General features: G+C 39.9%; 1 protein-coding gene across 1 annotated transcript in view; it reads left to right on the forward strand.

Annotated features, from left to right (window-relative positions):
* Positions 1-17384, forward strand: part of TTLL12 (tubulin tyrosine ligase-like family, member 12) — a 31244-nt gene that overhangs the window by 2157 nt on the left and 11703 nt on the right. Inside the window, exons 2-6 of the mRNA XM_010002979.1 lie at positions 5858-6033; positions 8614-8812; positions 10690-10849; positions 11483-11616; positions 14448-14524. Of these exons, the coding sequence (XP_010001281.1) occupies positions 5858-6033; positions 8614-8812; positions 10690-10849; positions 11483-11616; positions 14448-14524 (746 nt within the window). The remainder of the gene's footprint in view (positions 1-5857; positions 6034-8613; positions 8813-10689; positions 10850-11482; positions 11617-14447; positions 14525-17384) is intronic.

Consider the following 17384-nt stretch of genomic DNA (forward strand, 5'->3'; position numbering starts at 1 on the left):
GCGGTTCAGAACAACAGTGCTGTATGTCTTTTTCAGGCCCAGTTTTGGGCAAGTTCTAAGCTTTTGCAGAATCCCCACTCGGATGCAATTACATACATTTTGGGGATTGTTGATATTTGTGAGGCTTTTTGAGTTCCCTTGTTGCAGCCTTGCCCTGGCAGCATACAGACCATCCCTTTGCAGGGGCTGGGTGTGTTTCAGTTGAAGCTCATACCAGGAGTTTCTGGTCCTGGCCTTGAGCTTTTTGGGCAAGTTCTAAGCTTTTGCAGAATCCCCACTCGGATGCAATTACATACATTTTGGGGATTGTTGATATTTGTGAGGCTTTTTGAGTTCCCTTGTTGCAGCCTTGCCCTGGCAGCATACAGACCATCCCTTTGCAGGGGCTGGGTGTGTTTCAGTTGAAGCTCATACCAGGAGTTTCTGGTCCTGGCCTTGAGCTAAAAGGAGAATGGGAGCACAGGCACACTCCAGAATGGATAATCCCTTTACATTGATATTTTTAGCAACTATCCTCTTGATCCCTGGAGATTTGTGTTGAGAAAACAAAGTTGAGGAAAGGAGTAATTGTGGACAAAGAGCTTGTAAAGACACAGTTTGCGTTTGGATTTTTTTTATTTTTCATTTTGCACATACACGGCTATCCTCAGTGGTGAGGAAACCAGTTTTGGATACGTTGCAGTAAAGAAACTAGAAACTGAGGCAGGAAAGAGACACAACCTGAAACTAGTTGTCTGGAGACTTGAGAGTGCTCCAGGGAGTCTGGAGGAGTTTACCTGAAGAAGGAAATAAGAGTGAGGTGAACTTTCAGTCCTGGAGAGTGAAAGAGATCTGATGGGAACCTCAAGGTAGGAGGAGAAAAGAAAACTAGCCATGGGGTGCAGGATGGCATGATGACCAGTGGAGAAACAAGCAAGATGGGATGAGAAGTTTGAATAGGAGGTATACGTCAGTGGGGAAAGAGAGGGGACTGTAGTTTAACATGCATGTACGAAGTAAACTAATTTCTGCTTACTTTAATAATTCTTTTCCCTGTCTCAACTTTAAAGTTGGGACAAGAGGGAGTCATAGCAAGTCATGAACTAATCTGAGTGTTTATAGCACATACAGTCAGGAAGGGTCTGAATATGTTCCTGCTGCTTTCCAACTTGTGTGTCTGGTACTGCTAATAACTGGAATATGTATAACAGAGAAAATAAATATACATTGACTCAAACATATCCCCAGTCACAAACTCACTGTTGTATTATACATCTCTCAACAAGCATAGGTGCAGGTAACTTGCACTAGGGCGTATTTTCTGCTGTACTTAAATAGGAAGGACTGAGAAGGGATGTACTGGAACAGGGTAACACAAAGGGCAGTATAAAGCTGATAAGGAAACTCAAAGTTGCAAGCTGTTGCATTGCTATGTGCCAGTGTTATGAAGCTGGAGGTAGCTGGCAAACTTTGGAGTTGTCCTGTGACAGGCTTAAGGTTTGTGTTCTGTGGCTGAAAACCTTGCATGTTACCAACTTTGTTGGGGGCTGTGTGAAATTTAAAAGGTAAGATAATAGAGTGAGGAAACCCTAATCCTGATCCTTTTACAGAGGCTGGGATGGAAAAAGGCTGGATGAAGAAAGCACATGCCCTAAGGTGGCAGGCGGCTCCTTCTGTTTCATTTTGCTTCCAGCGGTGGCTGGGTGTGTTCTTTTGTACTAAGTGTTCCAGTGTGTGTGGAGGGACAGATTTAATTATTTCAATGTGCTTAAGAAGATAAATTAGACCGCTGATGGTGCTTGTCTCCACTGTTGCAGCTTCTGGCTATTATCTAGAAGAAGGGCAAAAGGTTACAGAGAAGAAGGGACTGTCCAGAGGAAATTGCTGTGAGGAACGGGATAAGCTCTTGAGGAGCTAGAGAGCTACAGTACCTTACTTAGAACTGGATAATGTGGAGTGGCTGGAAGAGCAGCAGTAAAGAAGGCAAAGGAGGTGAAGGGAAAGGGTGACAATATTTTGGGAGTATGCATAATAAAGAATAACTGGAGAAAAAAAAAATTTAAAAAAGTGTGACATGGAGCTTGGGATGAGCATCCTTGCTTCATGTGTGAAGGTAGGAGGAATTTTTCATTTGTCCTAACTTGTTGCAAAGATTAAAACTTTCTAACATTGAACTTGGAATATTTGCATCCGTAATACAGATAAAAATCTCTTTTACATCACTACCTCTAAAACCCAGCCCAGGCAGCTGTTTTCCAACACAGACACATGCTTCAACATACAGAGTAAATGCAGTCACCCTATGTGTATGTTAAAGCCTGCAAGAGAAGTGGAGGGTTGTTTTTTTTCCATTTACCTTGAGATCTGCTGGGGCAGTTTTCCTTCTGAGAGCATTATGTAACCATTAATTAAATTGGATTACTTGTTCAAAACATGGTACATCTATTAGATCAAGAAACCTGCTTTTATTTATATATTTTGCATTTGGCATACATGTCTGTTGGGAAGGAAGCTTTTCTGCATTTTTGGCAGAAACTAGAAAAACAAAACACAAACATGTGCAATAATTTACTCTAAACACTAAAATTCTGTTTCCAATGTAGCAATTGTTTCTTCTGTTACTGGAGAAACCATGTATAGTCTGGTTATAAGCCTGGGAAATGCATCCAATTTTATTAATAATAATGTTTTTTTCTTTTCCGGTCATATGCTAAGTTACGTGGCAGGCTTCTATGTATTGCAGCATGATATTTGTGGCCCCAAGATGTTGCTGGCAAAGGGCTACTTAGAGTTTCATCCTGGTTAGAAATGGAGGCTTTTAATTAATGACTAGGAGGAATGCAGCATGTTGAATACTACTAGACTTAAGTTTCAGAACAGGTGAGGGCAGGTTCTTGCTCAGAGGCTACCTGAGGCCTTCAAAGCAGTTTGCATAGTGCCTAAAAGTAATTTGTTCAAGATCCCTGTGTGTGGTAATTGTCATGACATGTGCCTGTTTTGCTATCACATTCTCTTGTTCATTACATTTGCTTGGTTGGAACTGCACCTGAGTTTAAGAAGGAGTGATTTTGCCTAAGCATGTTTTACTTGCAAAGAGTTGTGCCACCAAAATGCACGTTTTTTGCTGTCTTCTAGAGACTATTACTCTGCTGGGGTGCTTAATATAAGCTCTACCTATTCTGTTTCAAGGAAGATGTTATACTTTTCAAATTGGTGGCATGATCTTACCCGGCTGTTTTGTCCTTAAGTAGCTAAAGATGTCTTTTATGGAGTGGCTGCATTAGTAGTTTTACGGTGTGACAGACCCTCTCAAAGGGAGGGAGAGAGGGAGACAACAGTGTTGTGTCCACCTCAACAGGCTGTGTACAGATTGCAAACCAGGCACTTCTGCCAAACCGGTCAGTTCACTACTGAAGTGTTTGCATTGCCAATTACAAATTTCAAAAAACAACAAAAAACTCACAAAAAACCACTGGTTAAGTTGCTCTTGACTTGCTGTTCCAAGAAGCATGATTGTTTCAGATGAGAAATACACCCAATTCACTTTTTAAATGTTATAAATCCTCAAGTATATTATTTTTTCTTGCTTAAAATACCAAAAAGGTATTAAAAATAGAGTTTTTGCTGACTACAATTGCTACAGTCTCATGCAACTGATGCTATATTGGAGGGAGAGGTTGAAAGTTTGGCTTAGAGGATCTGGAGTTCCTTCATTTTTAAGTTTTGTGTTGATACTTAATAAAATATAAAGCAAACACCTTCCCTTAGTTGTAGAAAGACTTGATATTAACATTCATCATGGGTGTTTGGTGAATGGGTGGAACCTTTGGCAAGTGAAGGCTCTGAGTCAGTAGCTGGCTTACATCACAGAATCCCCACTCATACCAACTCCTTCAGACAAAATGTCAAGTGTTGAAAGCATACATAGTGCCCTACGGTAGCAGGTGTGAAGTGGACTCTAGTGAATCACACTGTGGTTTTACTTTTCTAATGACTGCTAGCCACTTAGCTGCTCTTTCTTCTGCTCGCTGATTACCTTGATGAGGACACCTCTTGATCCCACATCACTTCAAGGAGGAGCGAAACGTGTGCTCTGATGCACATGTTTGTCATGGGCTGATTTTGCACTTGTGAGGTGAGCCAAATCGGGGAGCTGATCCAGCTGGGAGCTAACCTCGTGAATAAAAATCGTAAGCACCATTGACAGCTGCACAAGGAGGGACTCTTCCTTTTGTTGAGACCTGCCTGTGGTTACCTCAGCTTAGAATGTCTATGACTTGCACATGCAACCCAAGCAGAGACCTAAATAAATGTTGGTGGTTACTCATGTAACAAACAGCAAGAGGTCATGATACTACTTACTATTGAGTATTGTTACCCTCTTCTAGCAAAACTGGAAAACTAAGAATAAATTAGAATTGCTATCTTATTTTGATGCCTGCTGAAGCAGATGATATTAAGTCAGTTTCTAATTTTTAAGAATAGATGTATTTTTAATCTCCAGTGAGGTTGTTGAAGTCATTTTCTTTACCTTCAGAAGAATGTCTATGGCAACTTTGCCAACACATTGTTGGCAGTGTCTTTTTCTTACCCCCAGCCCAAAAGAAAATGCCAACCCCAGATCCTGAGAAAGTAGTTTAAGGTACTTCACTTGGATCTGGTCTATGGTATCATACTGTGGCTTAAGGTCTGAAGGAGGTGGTGTTTCCTCACTGCGTTCCTCCCTTGCTAGCTGTCGTTGGGCAGCTGTGTAATTTGTCTAGGTGGCCTGGCTTTACAGTTGTGGAGTTGATTTCTTCCCCTCCTTATTGAGACTTAACAGAAATAATTACTCTCAAGTATCACTTGAACAAATAAAAGCTTGTCACTACCTCTGGAATTATATAGCTAATATGTTGTCAATATCTAGAAGTAATAACTTCTAATAGTGTGGCATCAGAAGCTAGGTGAACGTGTGCTTGACATGTTAAATCAGTAACTCTAGAGGTCACAATTCTAGGTCTTCCTGATACTTTCTGGTGAGATTAGATTGAGACAAAGGATTTGTTTGCTCCTGCCTGATTCAGTGTGAGTGACTTAATGAATTAACTCCCTCTGAAAACATTTGAAAAGTTTTCTGAGATTTTACACATTTCTTTCTTTTTAAAAGTACATGCTCAGTTTTAAATCTTGAAAGTTGCTAGCAGAGTTGTGGTTTTGCAAAAGATATGCAAACCAACCATATGGCAAATTTTTGATAGGAACCTTTTGTAGTGACCTACTTAATTTATGTAGGTTCTAGATCAAGGAGTTGTCTGGAGTAGGCAAGAATGCAAACAAATCCCTTTCAGCACATCAGTAGAGGAAAGTATATAGACCTTAAATTGCAGCACTCTGAGGAACCTCCCAACTCATCCAGAGGTGAGTGAGCATGGTCAGTTACTTGTTGAGGAAAAGAAGAGGAGGAGGAAACATGCTGAGATTTCTTGACTTTTTCAAAACGTGTGATAAAAGCTGTTTTTCTTCAGGGGCCTTAATGTACTTCAGTATGGTTGTGTAGTCTGGATATACTTGCTTTTGCAGGTCTTAAATTGCTGATTTTAGCAAAGATATTCTGTTTTCAGCTTGTAGAATTCTGTGTGAGATAAACTAGATGATCATCCAAAGAAACCAGCAAAGCTTCCTGCCAGTATTAACTAAAGAAACTTCCTAATCAAACGTCTCTATTAGAATGTGCAAGAATAAATACCATTATTCGTTTATCTGTTAAGTTTAGAATGCTGATTTTAAGTGAGTTGCAGGCCAGAATTGTTTTTTAAGTGCCTTTCATTGTTGCATTTATGCAAATCAGGGTACTGCCTCAACAAATTGTTGATATTTTGTGCACTTTCAATCTCAGATATTTGATGCTGGAGACTACTTTGGTATAATGCAAGTAGAAGAGGTGGATGAGGAAGAAGAAGGTGATGAAGAAATGGAAGAAGAATTTAAAAAGAAACCAAATCCTGGAAATGAACCTTGTTTCAAAGTTATCGTAACAAATGAGAATGGGCTTCAAGCATCCAATCCCAATAGGTGAGTAGTGATTTCATAACTAGAGTGGTCTTAAACCATAAATGATGTCTACAGTTTGCTCTAAAACTTTTTGATCCTGTTCAAAAATCCTGTTTTCTTATTACAAGACATGTTTGAGGAAAGATTCATGCTTTGAGGCACATCTTCCAAAGGCTGAATGGGACAGCTCTACATTACCAGCAAATGCTGCTGCCCCTCCCTGGCCCGTGGAGAGCTCTGCAAAGCCCCTGAAAGGGCTCTGCCCAGTACTGCAGGGAGCCCTGAGTGCCTGACAGCAAGCAGTTTGGCAGATAATAAAGTAATACTTAGATTAACAATCAGATAAAGACAACTACATCAGATGTGAAATACAAAACCAAAAATTTTCGTCAACATTAGTGCAGCCAGCTAATGCAGGGGTGGGATGCAATGCAGGTGGGGAGAACTACAGGAGGGTTTTGCTCGGGAAGCTGTGGAGCAAGCAAACAGCTGCCCTGCTGCCTCCCACTGCCTTCTGAGCCCGTGGAGCAGCTCTGGTTCTGGGTTTGCCATGTGTGCTGTGCAGAGGGGGAAGGAGCACCATGGTGGCAAGGGCTGCTGGCTCCCCACATTCCTAGTTGCCCAGGGCTGAGGAGGATGCTAGGACTTTGTGCCCATAAGCCTCTCAAGTTAAAATACATCATCACCCCCCAAAATAAGAGCAAGAAACCCCCAAACAAACAGCTGAGGCCAACAAAACGGCAGGCTCTCCTGTCAGGCAGGGTTCAGGCAGCTAGCTTCCCCTTCAGACCTGGAGCTGCTTCCAGAGCTGCTCTCTTGCCACTTTCCTCCCACCTTCCCTGCTGCTTGCCCCTCTTCCTGCGGACCTCCTCACCCCATGTGATGTGTGCTGCAGGCAGGGCAGGAATGGGCTCGCAGGTGGTACCCCCTCCACCTCCTGTGAGAAACCGGTTGCTATCAGTTGCTCAGGGGCCCCTGCAGTACTGCATGGAGCCCCCACCCATATTCAAGGGTTTTGCAGAGCTTGCCATGTACTGGGGAGAACCATTGGCATCTGCAAGTAATGTAGAGTTGTCCTGTGGAATGTTAGCTGCCAAGAGTTGTCCTACACCGTAATTCTAGAGTGTGAGCATTATGTGTGCATATATAATTGAATACATCAAGTTACTGCTTGCTTTCTTCAGAATCAGCTGATCTGTCTTAAATATGAGACTAGTATGCAGTTATAAAACTAGAAAAAAGTTTCATAAGAAAAAATGTTACAACACAGCTTTTTGTGTTCTTTTTATTTCAAGCATAGAGCAGGCTGCCATATAAATGGCAGTGAGATTAAGTCAGCTGTGCTGGAGATTTAAACACAGTTTTGCTCAGTTCTATTGAACTTCTTTTGCCAGAACTTTCATACTTTTTAGGTCTTAGGTAAACATACAAAGTCTAAGAATTGAAATTTAGCCTTGTTGAGTGAAAACAACATAGAGTATAGGTAACTGCCATTATATGCCTTCTTTAACCTGAGTAATTGCCTTTCTAAATCTGAGAACACACTTAAATTATAAAGTTTACAACTGCTCCTGTGATAATCTTGTGCTTCCCTGCAGCATTCAATGGTGTGGGAATGTAGGAGCAGAACACCAACACACCTATTTGCTTACAATTAGATGAAGTTTCTTCTGTATGTGGACTCTGAGATACAATAATTGTTTGAGGATACTCAATTTACACTACAGCTGACATGTTTTTTAGTGTTCTGAAGTATGGTTCGTGGGGCGCTTTTGTTTGTTTTGTTGGGGTTTTTTAGCAGGTGTAATCCAGAGTCCTCTCTAACTTAGTTCAGTAAGAGCATATTACCAAAATGTCGAGAAGCCTTCTTTCTGTTTGAATAACTATGTTTTTTGTAAAAATCATGCAGCTTAAACAAGTGCTACATTTGTCAAGGGAAGCTGAGCCGGTTGTGTGTAATTTGTTTTGGATTAGATTGGTAATTCTTTTTCTTTTAAAACAATGTATTTTTTCTAAGAAGACCTGAGGGAGGATGGGGGGAGGTAAACATCCTCAAAAACGAGCAATCAAAATAACTTAAAACCTAATCCTTTTTTTTTCTTTTTTTTTAATAGCAAATGATTCAAGTTGTGGATGATCAGATCTCTCCACCTAGTTTTACAGATGATGGTAGATGTCACAGAGCTCGTGTCTAACAAAATCCTTGAATACTTTTGCAAAATAATGTATTGTTTTCCTTCTTCAGGCAAGAATATCAGGTTGATGCAGTTGAGTTAATGATTGAAAGGAAAGAAACTCTTGTGTTCCTAGCCTTTAAAGGGAACTAGGCTTACAGAGTGCCCTGTTCTGTTTTTGCTTCTTGTTTTTGTGGAGATACGCACAATAAGCTTTCTGGAAGAAAACCAGTTTGTTAGTTAGTACTGGGAAGTTGTTCCTAACCTGTAATGTTACAATGTGTACTCTGGCAGTGAGTACTTTTGGGAGTAAGAGAAGACTTAGTTATCAAACCATCTGCAAGGAACTGTAGCTCTTAATTACAGAATGTTTGGGTATGCATGTGTAAAAATATGCTGTTGTAATGAAACCAAAATTCTCTTTAAGCATTTTCCTCATTGACCACGCCTGGACGTACCGCATTGAACATGCCCGCCAGCAGCTGCTTCATGTACCTGGCTTACTGCACAGAATGACAAATCTTATGGGAATCGATTTTCATGGAGAGATCCCAGATGAGGGCAGTATTGAACAAGTGTTACAGGAAATGTGGAAATATAATCAGACCTACCAGCTTTCTCAAGGGGTAAGTCTCTGCCACCGTTTGACTCAGGTCTGACAACAATGCTCTCGATCCCCTCCCACCCAGGCAGGGAAGGAGAAGGCGAAAAAGGAGAGACTTGGCTGGATTGAAAACTAAACTACACAGCTTTAATTAAACACCAATGATAAAAGAAAATATATGCAATTATATGCAAATACGTTCACAAATGTGCAAAAGCCTCTCGCTTCCCCCTGCCCCCAGCAACTCCCACAGCATCTCCTGAGCTGTGAACAGTCCTGAGAAATTCTGGAGCTGCTGAAGAGAGCAGAGAGTGATGGGGGTCAACAGTGATGGATAGATGGTGTCCTCTCTGGATGCCAGCCATAGATAGAAGAGAAGGGAAGAAGAAGTAGGAAGGAAGTTGTCTTCTGTGATCTCTGACCTTCCTCTGAGCTTACGTAGATATATGGAATGGAATATCTCTGGCCAGTCTTGCTGTCTGTCTAACTCAGTCTTCTATGGGGGCATCATAGATCTCCCTGTAGTGTCTCAGCCGGCAGAGTGAAGGTGCAGCCTTGAAGACCCAGCAGTTAGAAAAACCGTTCCACCATTATCAGTCTTAGTGGGAACCCCCTGCTACTAGTTAAAAGAAAGCTTACTGAAGGAAAAAAAAAAATTTAGTAAAAGGAAAATTGGCTTCATCCTGGCTCAAACCAGGACAGTCTCTAAAGCCTTATTAGGATCCTAATAGTTCTGAGCAATCCTGGGTGAAGACATTCACATACAGCTATTAATAAAGATATGTTTTCAATACAAAAAAGGCCCTTTACAGTCATTTCAGAACGAACTTCTCTGTGGAAGAACAAGTGCTATGTAGGCCTAAAGTGTACAGCAACTTGCTATAAGCTTTCTGATGAGAACTTTGAGGGGTTTTTTATAGACAGGGTAAGGGTCTGCTGCAAAAGAAAGGGGCTAGAAGGGGAGATCTGCTTGTATGACATGTGGGTTTATTCTCTTCAAACTTTCTTATATAGAATGAGATAATCTGTTAACAAATCAACTGTCTAACAAAGTATCAAGCCTGAAAAATTGCTGAGAAAGGGATTTTTTGTGCTTGCTTTCTCTTTTTCTCTATCTAAACAGTATCTCTTGATCTTTCTACCCTATGTCTTTGTTTCCCATCTTTTTGCCATGAATGGCTTGTACATCAGGTGGGATTATGTGTTACCACTTGAAAAATTAATTCCTGGAAGGCAATTAATGCAACCTGTAGTTGAACTTGTCTTCTTTTCCCCTTGCTAGCACCAGTCTGCTTTAATATCTTAAGTCTAATCTCTGCTCCATTTCTGCATCTGTAAAAAGGCAACCAAGCAATTTAAAAGTGCTACCAAGCGATTTAAAGTGTGTTCATTCATTTAAGATTTTATCATAAGTGTTGCAGGAAGGGGTGCTTTGATGCAACCCAAACATTCTCACAGCCAGCTGTTGTTGAAAGAGGCAGTTATAGTCTCCTTCACTCTTAAGATGTAAACTTCAGACTCCTTTTAGAAAACTGATTCTTAGAGAAAATTAAAGAAAACTAATCCTACCAAACAGCCTTCTGCTGGTTTAGCTCCCCAGACTGGCCAATTTGGTACAGGAGAAGCAGGTCTTGTAGGCAATAGCACTAGTGTAGGAGAGAGGATGGGACTGTGCTGTTAAAATGGGAACAGGCTGTTCCCAGCTGTGGCTGGGTGCTAGTCTGGATTAGCCTCAGAGTTGCCTGGATGAGAGTGTTACTCTGTACCTAGCACCTCACCATCTTAGCTAGAGTAGGAAATGGAGAAATGGTGTAGGAGGTGCTTCCAGTGCCTTCTGTCTTGCGGTGCTTTTCTAGCAATTGATATGTTCAGGATGCCTCACTCTCTTTAATTGTACAGACTGCAGAGGAGAAGGTTCCTGTCTGGTACATTATGGATGAATTTGGATCACGCATTCAACATTCAGATCAACCTAGTTTTGCAACAGCACCTCTGTTTTATATGCCTCAACAAATTGCTTACACTGTTCTCTGGCCTTTGAGAGACCTTGAAACTGGTGGTAAGTGTGTGTCAAGTTTTGTTGAGTATTTTTATGCTTGCAATAGAAGATGGGTCATATTCTTACAAAATACGAGCACTTCATTGTAGAGCAAATATTTCAAACCAAAATGGCTGTGTGTTTTGTAGTGCTATTGAATGTAAAAGTTTTTTGCCTGGCACTTCCATAATTTATGTGATAGAGGTCTTTATCAGTCAAAAAATATTGATAGACAACTTAAATCTTGCACTGCTGTGTTGGTGAAACCACTCATTCACTCATCTGATAATTTAAAAAATGCCTTAAGTTACACATTTGTAGCTTTGAGTCAGAAAGTCAAGTGCTGGAAGTTGAGAAATGCTAGGCCAACGGTTTACTCCTGGAATCTTTGTTGGGGAACTGCCTTATGCCCCCAATATATGGAGAATTGTCCTGCTGTCTGATTAAATTCACATGTCAGATGGTTTTGTGCTAATTTTTGCATCCTAAATAATACCCTTTTAAGGTAGTTCTTTAATTATCTCTAATTTTACACTTAAATAAAAAAAGTTATACTGTTAACTGTTCAACTATCATTTATGTGATATGCCATGGGTAAGATTTTCAGTGGAGAATGAGAGGCAGTTCCTGGAATGTTCTCCTTTTTTGCTGCAGATGAAGTGACTCGTGACTATGCTTATGGGGAAGCAGATCGCTTGATCAGGAAGTGTGTTTTGTTACCATGGGTGCCTACTGAAGTGCTGGATGTCAACTCTTTTACTCCAGAGCCATCAGATGAGCACTACCAGGTATAATTTCAACAAGTTAATCTCGTATGTTATCTCTTTTAAGAAGAGTAAGTGTCTAAAAAACATTGTGGTGTTCTGGTTTTGCTTCTCTTTAGACTTAAAGATTAATTAAGAGTATAGCTGTCAAATAAAAAATACAATTTCAAAGAAAGCATGGTGACACAAGAAATGTCTTAATATTTAACTCTTTGAAAACTGAAGCGTGCTAGTGGTACTTCATATGGAGTACCTGTCTTGCAGTTAGATATTTGATACATTGTCTAATAGGCTTGCTGATTGGGTTTGTTACTGTAGCACTTCTGGTCAGTCTTGAATTATGGAAGTATTTATTTTAGGGTCTGTCTACTCATTTATTCTCATGGTTTAGAACCATTAAATATTGAAGCAGAGATCATAGGGTCATAGAAGGCCAGGTTGGAAGGGACCTCCAGGATCATCTGGTCCAGCCTTTCTAGGGTGTCTATCTTTAACTGGAGGACACTGTTGAAAAGTACTGATCAATTTTGTTTTGAGCTCTCCTTTCTACTAGCATTTTGTGATATTTTAAGGATGTGAAATTAATGTTGTCTGGATAGTTATGGGCCAAGTCTACATGAGGTTCTTTTAAAAGAAAAATGAAGGATCCTGATGCCTATGAGGGTGCTCTGGTGGCCACAAACAGCATTCCAAGTGCAACTTCTAAAGATAAATCTCTACTCCAAATGTTTCTTATGATAGAAGATAGGTAGAAAATGCTGGATCAAGCTTGTTACTAACAGTATCTAGTCAGAAATAAAGTTAACTTGCTTCTGCTAAAGAAAGGTATACATTCAAAATAGCTAGGCTGTCTTGTAACCTAAGTTAGATTGGTTGGTTGGGATTTTGCATTTTGGAAGAGGGACAGATGTATTTGCATTTACAGATGAGGAACAACAGTGCACCCATAGTTCATGTCTTACGGGTATTCTCTTGGCAAAAATGCCTGGATCTCAGATAAGGCAAACTTTTTGCCTGTATTTTAACTCTTTTGGGATGATCAGTTTGAGTTAAAGAACTATGTATGGCAAATGGGCAAACAGTATGCTTCTTTACCACTGCACCATAAAACATCTCAAAGCATCCTGTGTTTTCTTTGCCTCTGCCATCCAGCTGTTGAGAAAATATGACAAATATTTATTACCAACAGAGCTTCATTTACACTTCAATGTTTAGTTCTTGACTAAGGTCTTAACTGGTCACAGACTTCGGGAATAGCTTCGGGAATAACACAGCCTTAAACACCAAAAGTGAGATAGCTAGAAAGAAATATGTTGCTGACACTTCTAATTCCCATATGTTCACATAAGCAGAGGTACATGCACAAAAAGGTACAGACAACTTCAGAGATCTCTTTACAGCATTGGTATGGCAGCCACCAGTTCTGCAGGGAAATACAATTGTGTGAAAATGTTTCTAAGTATTTGTGCAAGTCATACTGTTTCAAAATCATTTGTTGCTGTCACTGTGCAATTTCTGCAACTGCTTTGCTGCTTTGTGCAAATAATAATTTGTTGTTAAATGGGCTGTGTTGTTTGTTTTTACTATAGCTAAGGCTGTTTGAGTTCTTACTTGAATTTTCCTTAAAAGAAACCTGAAGGCTTCAGTGTTCTATTTAAAAGAATCAGAGTTGTTACAGCAACATTGTGGCTTAACTTTTACCTGGTTTTTGTTCTGTTACCTAATTCTAGTCTCCAACACAGACCACAAAGTCTGTAACTTAAATGGTACTATGGGTAATGATGGGGCAGTAATTGCAGAAACCAGTGTCAGGGGAGGCAGCTTCTAATGATGTGTCTGGGATGGAAGAAGTATCTCTTGGTGGGGGACTACAGTAGTTGCTGTTCTGCAACAGCATTTGAGTTGCAGAAAAGACAGTAATGAATTCTCTGGTACTTTTACGAAAATTGTAATCTTCTCTTAAAAGTGCAGGCTCCCTTCCTCTTCTTAGGTGACTGCAGGAAATATTTTCTGTTTGTATCTTCAGTTACGATTGTGGTTTTGTTCGTGCTTTCCAGTTACGTATGATTGTGTTCCCTATAACAGCCTGAAAGCTAGAGAGGTATGGCTGTGGCTGGGCAGACATTTCACCACTGCAACTTACCAGGATAGCCTGCAGCAGCTGGAACTTGGGAAGCTGTTGCAGAACAGCAGCTACTTTGTCTTCTCAAAATGTACTTCCGTCCCAGAATTTCTGGTTTCTGTGAGCTGTTTCCTTGGGCAAGGTATCAGCAATGATCCTAATTTGCATTTCCTTTTATTGGTCAGAGGTGTTGGAAATATCCTCTTACCACTGATGCCCTTCTGCTGTAGTACTGATTTTTTTTTTTTTTTTTTTTTTCTGAGCCTCATATTACACAACACAGTATGTTTCTCAAAATACAGCTTTGGTGGAATTCACTTGCACCAAAGACAACACACTGAGGAGACATGCAGATGGACCGTCATTTTGACTATGACTACAAATGCACCTATATATATATATGCATTTAAGTACTTATATGGAAGTAAGAGATTGCAGAAAATTATCTGTAAAGGTTTACAATTTGAGAAAATTTTAACAGGTTGAACTTCAACAGACTATTGCTAATAGAACACTTGGGTGGACGTTGGGCCATACAGAATATTTTACTTGTAGGTTCTTCTTAAAGGTTTTGTTGTTTTTCAGTCACTTATTTTATAAACCTGATTATGCACACTTAAAAATTCAGTTTGGTCTAAGCTGTTGTTTGTATCTGCTGAATATTGCAGAGGTTGACCTAAGGCTGCTCATTTATTCTCCCTAATACTAAATTTTTGTGTTGTTGTTTTTTTAGGCTATTTTAGCAGAAAACAAGGAAAAACTGCCTATAGCAATAAAGCCACCAGTTTATGAGAAAGACAAAGTGTTCAAGTACGTATCTACAAACAAAATCCTTTCTCACCAAGATTAAGTATAATAATTGCAGTGTGCTGAGGTTGAACAGCTTTTTCCAGCATTGAACAAGAGGCAAGTTGAAAGTTTGTTTAGATGTAGCCCCTTGAGATTCTGACACAAGCTGTTCTTGTTGGATTCTTCAGGGTAAATGAGTTGTCACAGATTTATTTTTTATTTTTTTTAAATTAGAATTATTTTTTTTAATCTAAATGCCATGTTCTGGATGAAGGAAAAGTTGCATAATGTTGTAACACTGTTTTCTCTAAGGAATATAACTCAGTTATACAAGAAAGACTAAAGATTTCTCTTCTGCTTTATAGCATGTATGTCCATAGGGGTACATGTGCTGCTCTGTGAGTGTAACAGGCTGTTCCCCTTCAGATTGCCAAACAGGAGTTTTGTCAAAACCGGGGACATTTTAAGTTGTGTAAGTCAGTTGTGTCTGACTACAAAAATGGAGTGCATGATGTTAAAATATTTTGGAAGAAAGCTGGGAGAACGTGGCAAAAAAAGAGCTACTGCATGGGTAGACTGCCTTCCTTACTACTAGTTTTATTCCAGAAGAACACACTTCTACGTAGCATTTCTGTGAGTTCCACTCCACAGTGTTTGTAGTCTTGACTTGAAATCAAAGTTCTTGCTTGCAATATTTTGCTTAGAGGATGAGATTAGGCTAAAAGATATTTGGTGGACATACTCAAGCCCCAGCTTCTTGTGTTGAGGGTATTTGTTACTCACTAGATCAACTTTGCTTGAGAAGAACTACTGAAAATCAGAGCCACTCTGAGTTGTGAGGTGTTTGTTAACTTGCTCATAGTCTAGATTTCGTTACACAGTTGAAAACTGGTTAAAAGACCGTGAGGAGAAGCAAAAGCTATTTTTTCATCCAGGGTACTTGCCTCTTTCAGATAATATATTCAAAGCTATATGCATTCTAATAAAAATGGAAAGGAACAATAAGAAAGTTGAGAGATGTCAACTTATTTTTCACTGCTACCTTTTTATTTTGCATCTTATCTTTCAAGTGAATGCCATTCACATCAGGGAGGAATGGAGGGTGGGAGAAACACATGCCAAATCCTTCCTGTCTCATGTCATCAGCACCCTGCCCATGCACTCCTAAGGGTTTTCCTCTCTTCTTTATCCCATTTCTGTCTGGAGAAGAGAAAATAATGCAAGTTAGCCTCCACAGAAGGGAATTTCATTTACTAAAGTTCCTGCAGGAACAGGGTAGCATCTCAGGGTCCAGGTGGCCTGGTGGGAGTTGCAGTCTTCTGGTGCTCTTGCCATCTTTCAGAGCTTCTAAGGTTTTAAGGCTGTCACCAGAGACGGGCAGATGAGAAATCATGAAGCTGGGTAGATGAGCATAGTCTGTTTGTGTATGTGCTGTGCCTTGTATATTGGCACTGTTTTAGGGAAGTTGGAAGAAATTAAATGCCTGAGGTTGCAAAATTTAAAACCTGGCACAAATTCATAATGACCTTGTTTCCAAGTAGAATTAAACAGAGAATGGGAAGATAAACTATGTGTTTCACCTGAATCCTGAAAAACAAATTACAGGTTTGGATAGGTCTTACAGCATAAATTGTAGCTGCTGCCCTTGGGAGATTGTTCTATGCAGCTGTGCTGACTGCGGGTGGATAAAAGAACTAAATGTTTCAAAGACTAATTTCATATGAAAAGTCCTTCCAGTCTGTGTTGAGCTTGATCATCTCTTTTTCTCTTGATCTTCTCTTTCATGTTTCTCTTCAACTACATCAGTCATTTTTTTTTTGAAGGTGCCCAAAGAGCTGTTAAGAGATGACAACTCTTTGTTTTGATTGGTCTTGTCAGCTCTGTGCTTTGGGAGTCGATTCTCATAACTGCTTTTTAGCTTTCAATGCTTTGAGTAAATTAAGTAATGTCCAACATGTTTTACCTTATTTGCACAATTCCACTGAATAATATATTCTTTAATCCAAAACTTTGTATAGCATCCCTGCTAGCATTTCTGTATGACAAGGCGAAGAAAAAATAATTCAGGAAGTATGGTTAGCTGGCTTCATTATTTCCATGTGTCATTGATATAGAGGCAAAGGTCCAGAATAGGTCAGCTGATACCACAGTATACAGTGCAGTGGAAAGATTCTGTCATCTCTCAAACCCAGAATGGAACTTGGTGTATTTCTTATCTGTCTGTATTTTTATGTATATGTGTCGATGTGTAGTATCAGAGTAAACGTTGCAGTGTGTGCCAACTTAATTAACAAAAAAAATGAGGAAATACCATAGAATAGCCTATGTTCTTTTTAGATAACAACAAAAGAATTGTCCAGTCGTTGTCAGGTCTTTGTCCTTATAGTCTCTGTTCTTAAGTGCAAGAGTGGTTTTTTGAAATGTGTGTACTGTATATAGTAAAGTACCTAAGGGAATCTGACCACTAAACTCCAGTGATAGGTGTTGGCAGTGAAACACATTAATTTTATTTTGTGTTTCTACAAAATCTTCGTTCTCAAAATTAAATCGTGTGCCTTCCAGAGCCTTTGACTTTTCCATTACTTTTATGGTAAGAGGATCGTGTATAGAATGGATGGAGTAAGTTCAATACTTACTTCAATACAAGTGGAATGGCCTTATTTTCCCTCTAACCCTAACCTCCATCAGTTTGTTTTGGTGGTCTTCCTGCATGTCGCAGGCCGGTACTGGGGGGTTACCGGCTGTCAGGATGTTTCCATGACTCCACCCCCCCCCAATGTGGAGAGGTTTATGAATGAGCCCCGAGTGTTCACACGTGGTGTTCGCCTCTCTCAGAGGAACGGCCGCTACGGGACCGTTTCTTAGAGGGTAGATTAAAGTA

This window comes from Chaetura pelagica, unplaced genomic scaffold, assembly GCF_000747805.2.
Source record: "Chaetura pelagica isolate M959 unplaced genomic scaffold, ChaPel_1.0 scaffold117, whole genome shotgun sequence".
NCBI classification, from domain to species: domain Eukaryota; kingdom Metazoa; phylum Chordata; class Aves; order Apodiformes; family Apodidae; genus Chaetura; species Chaetura pelagica.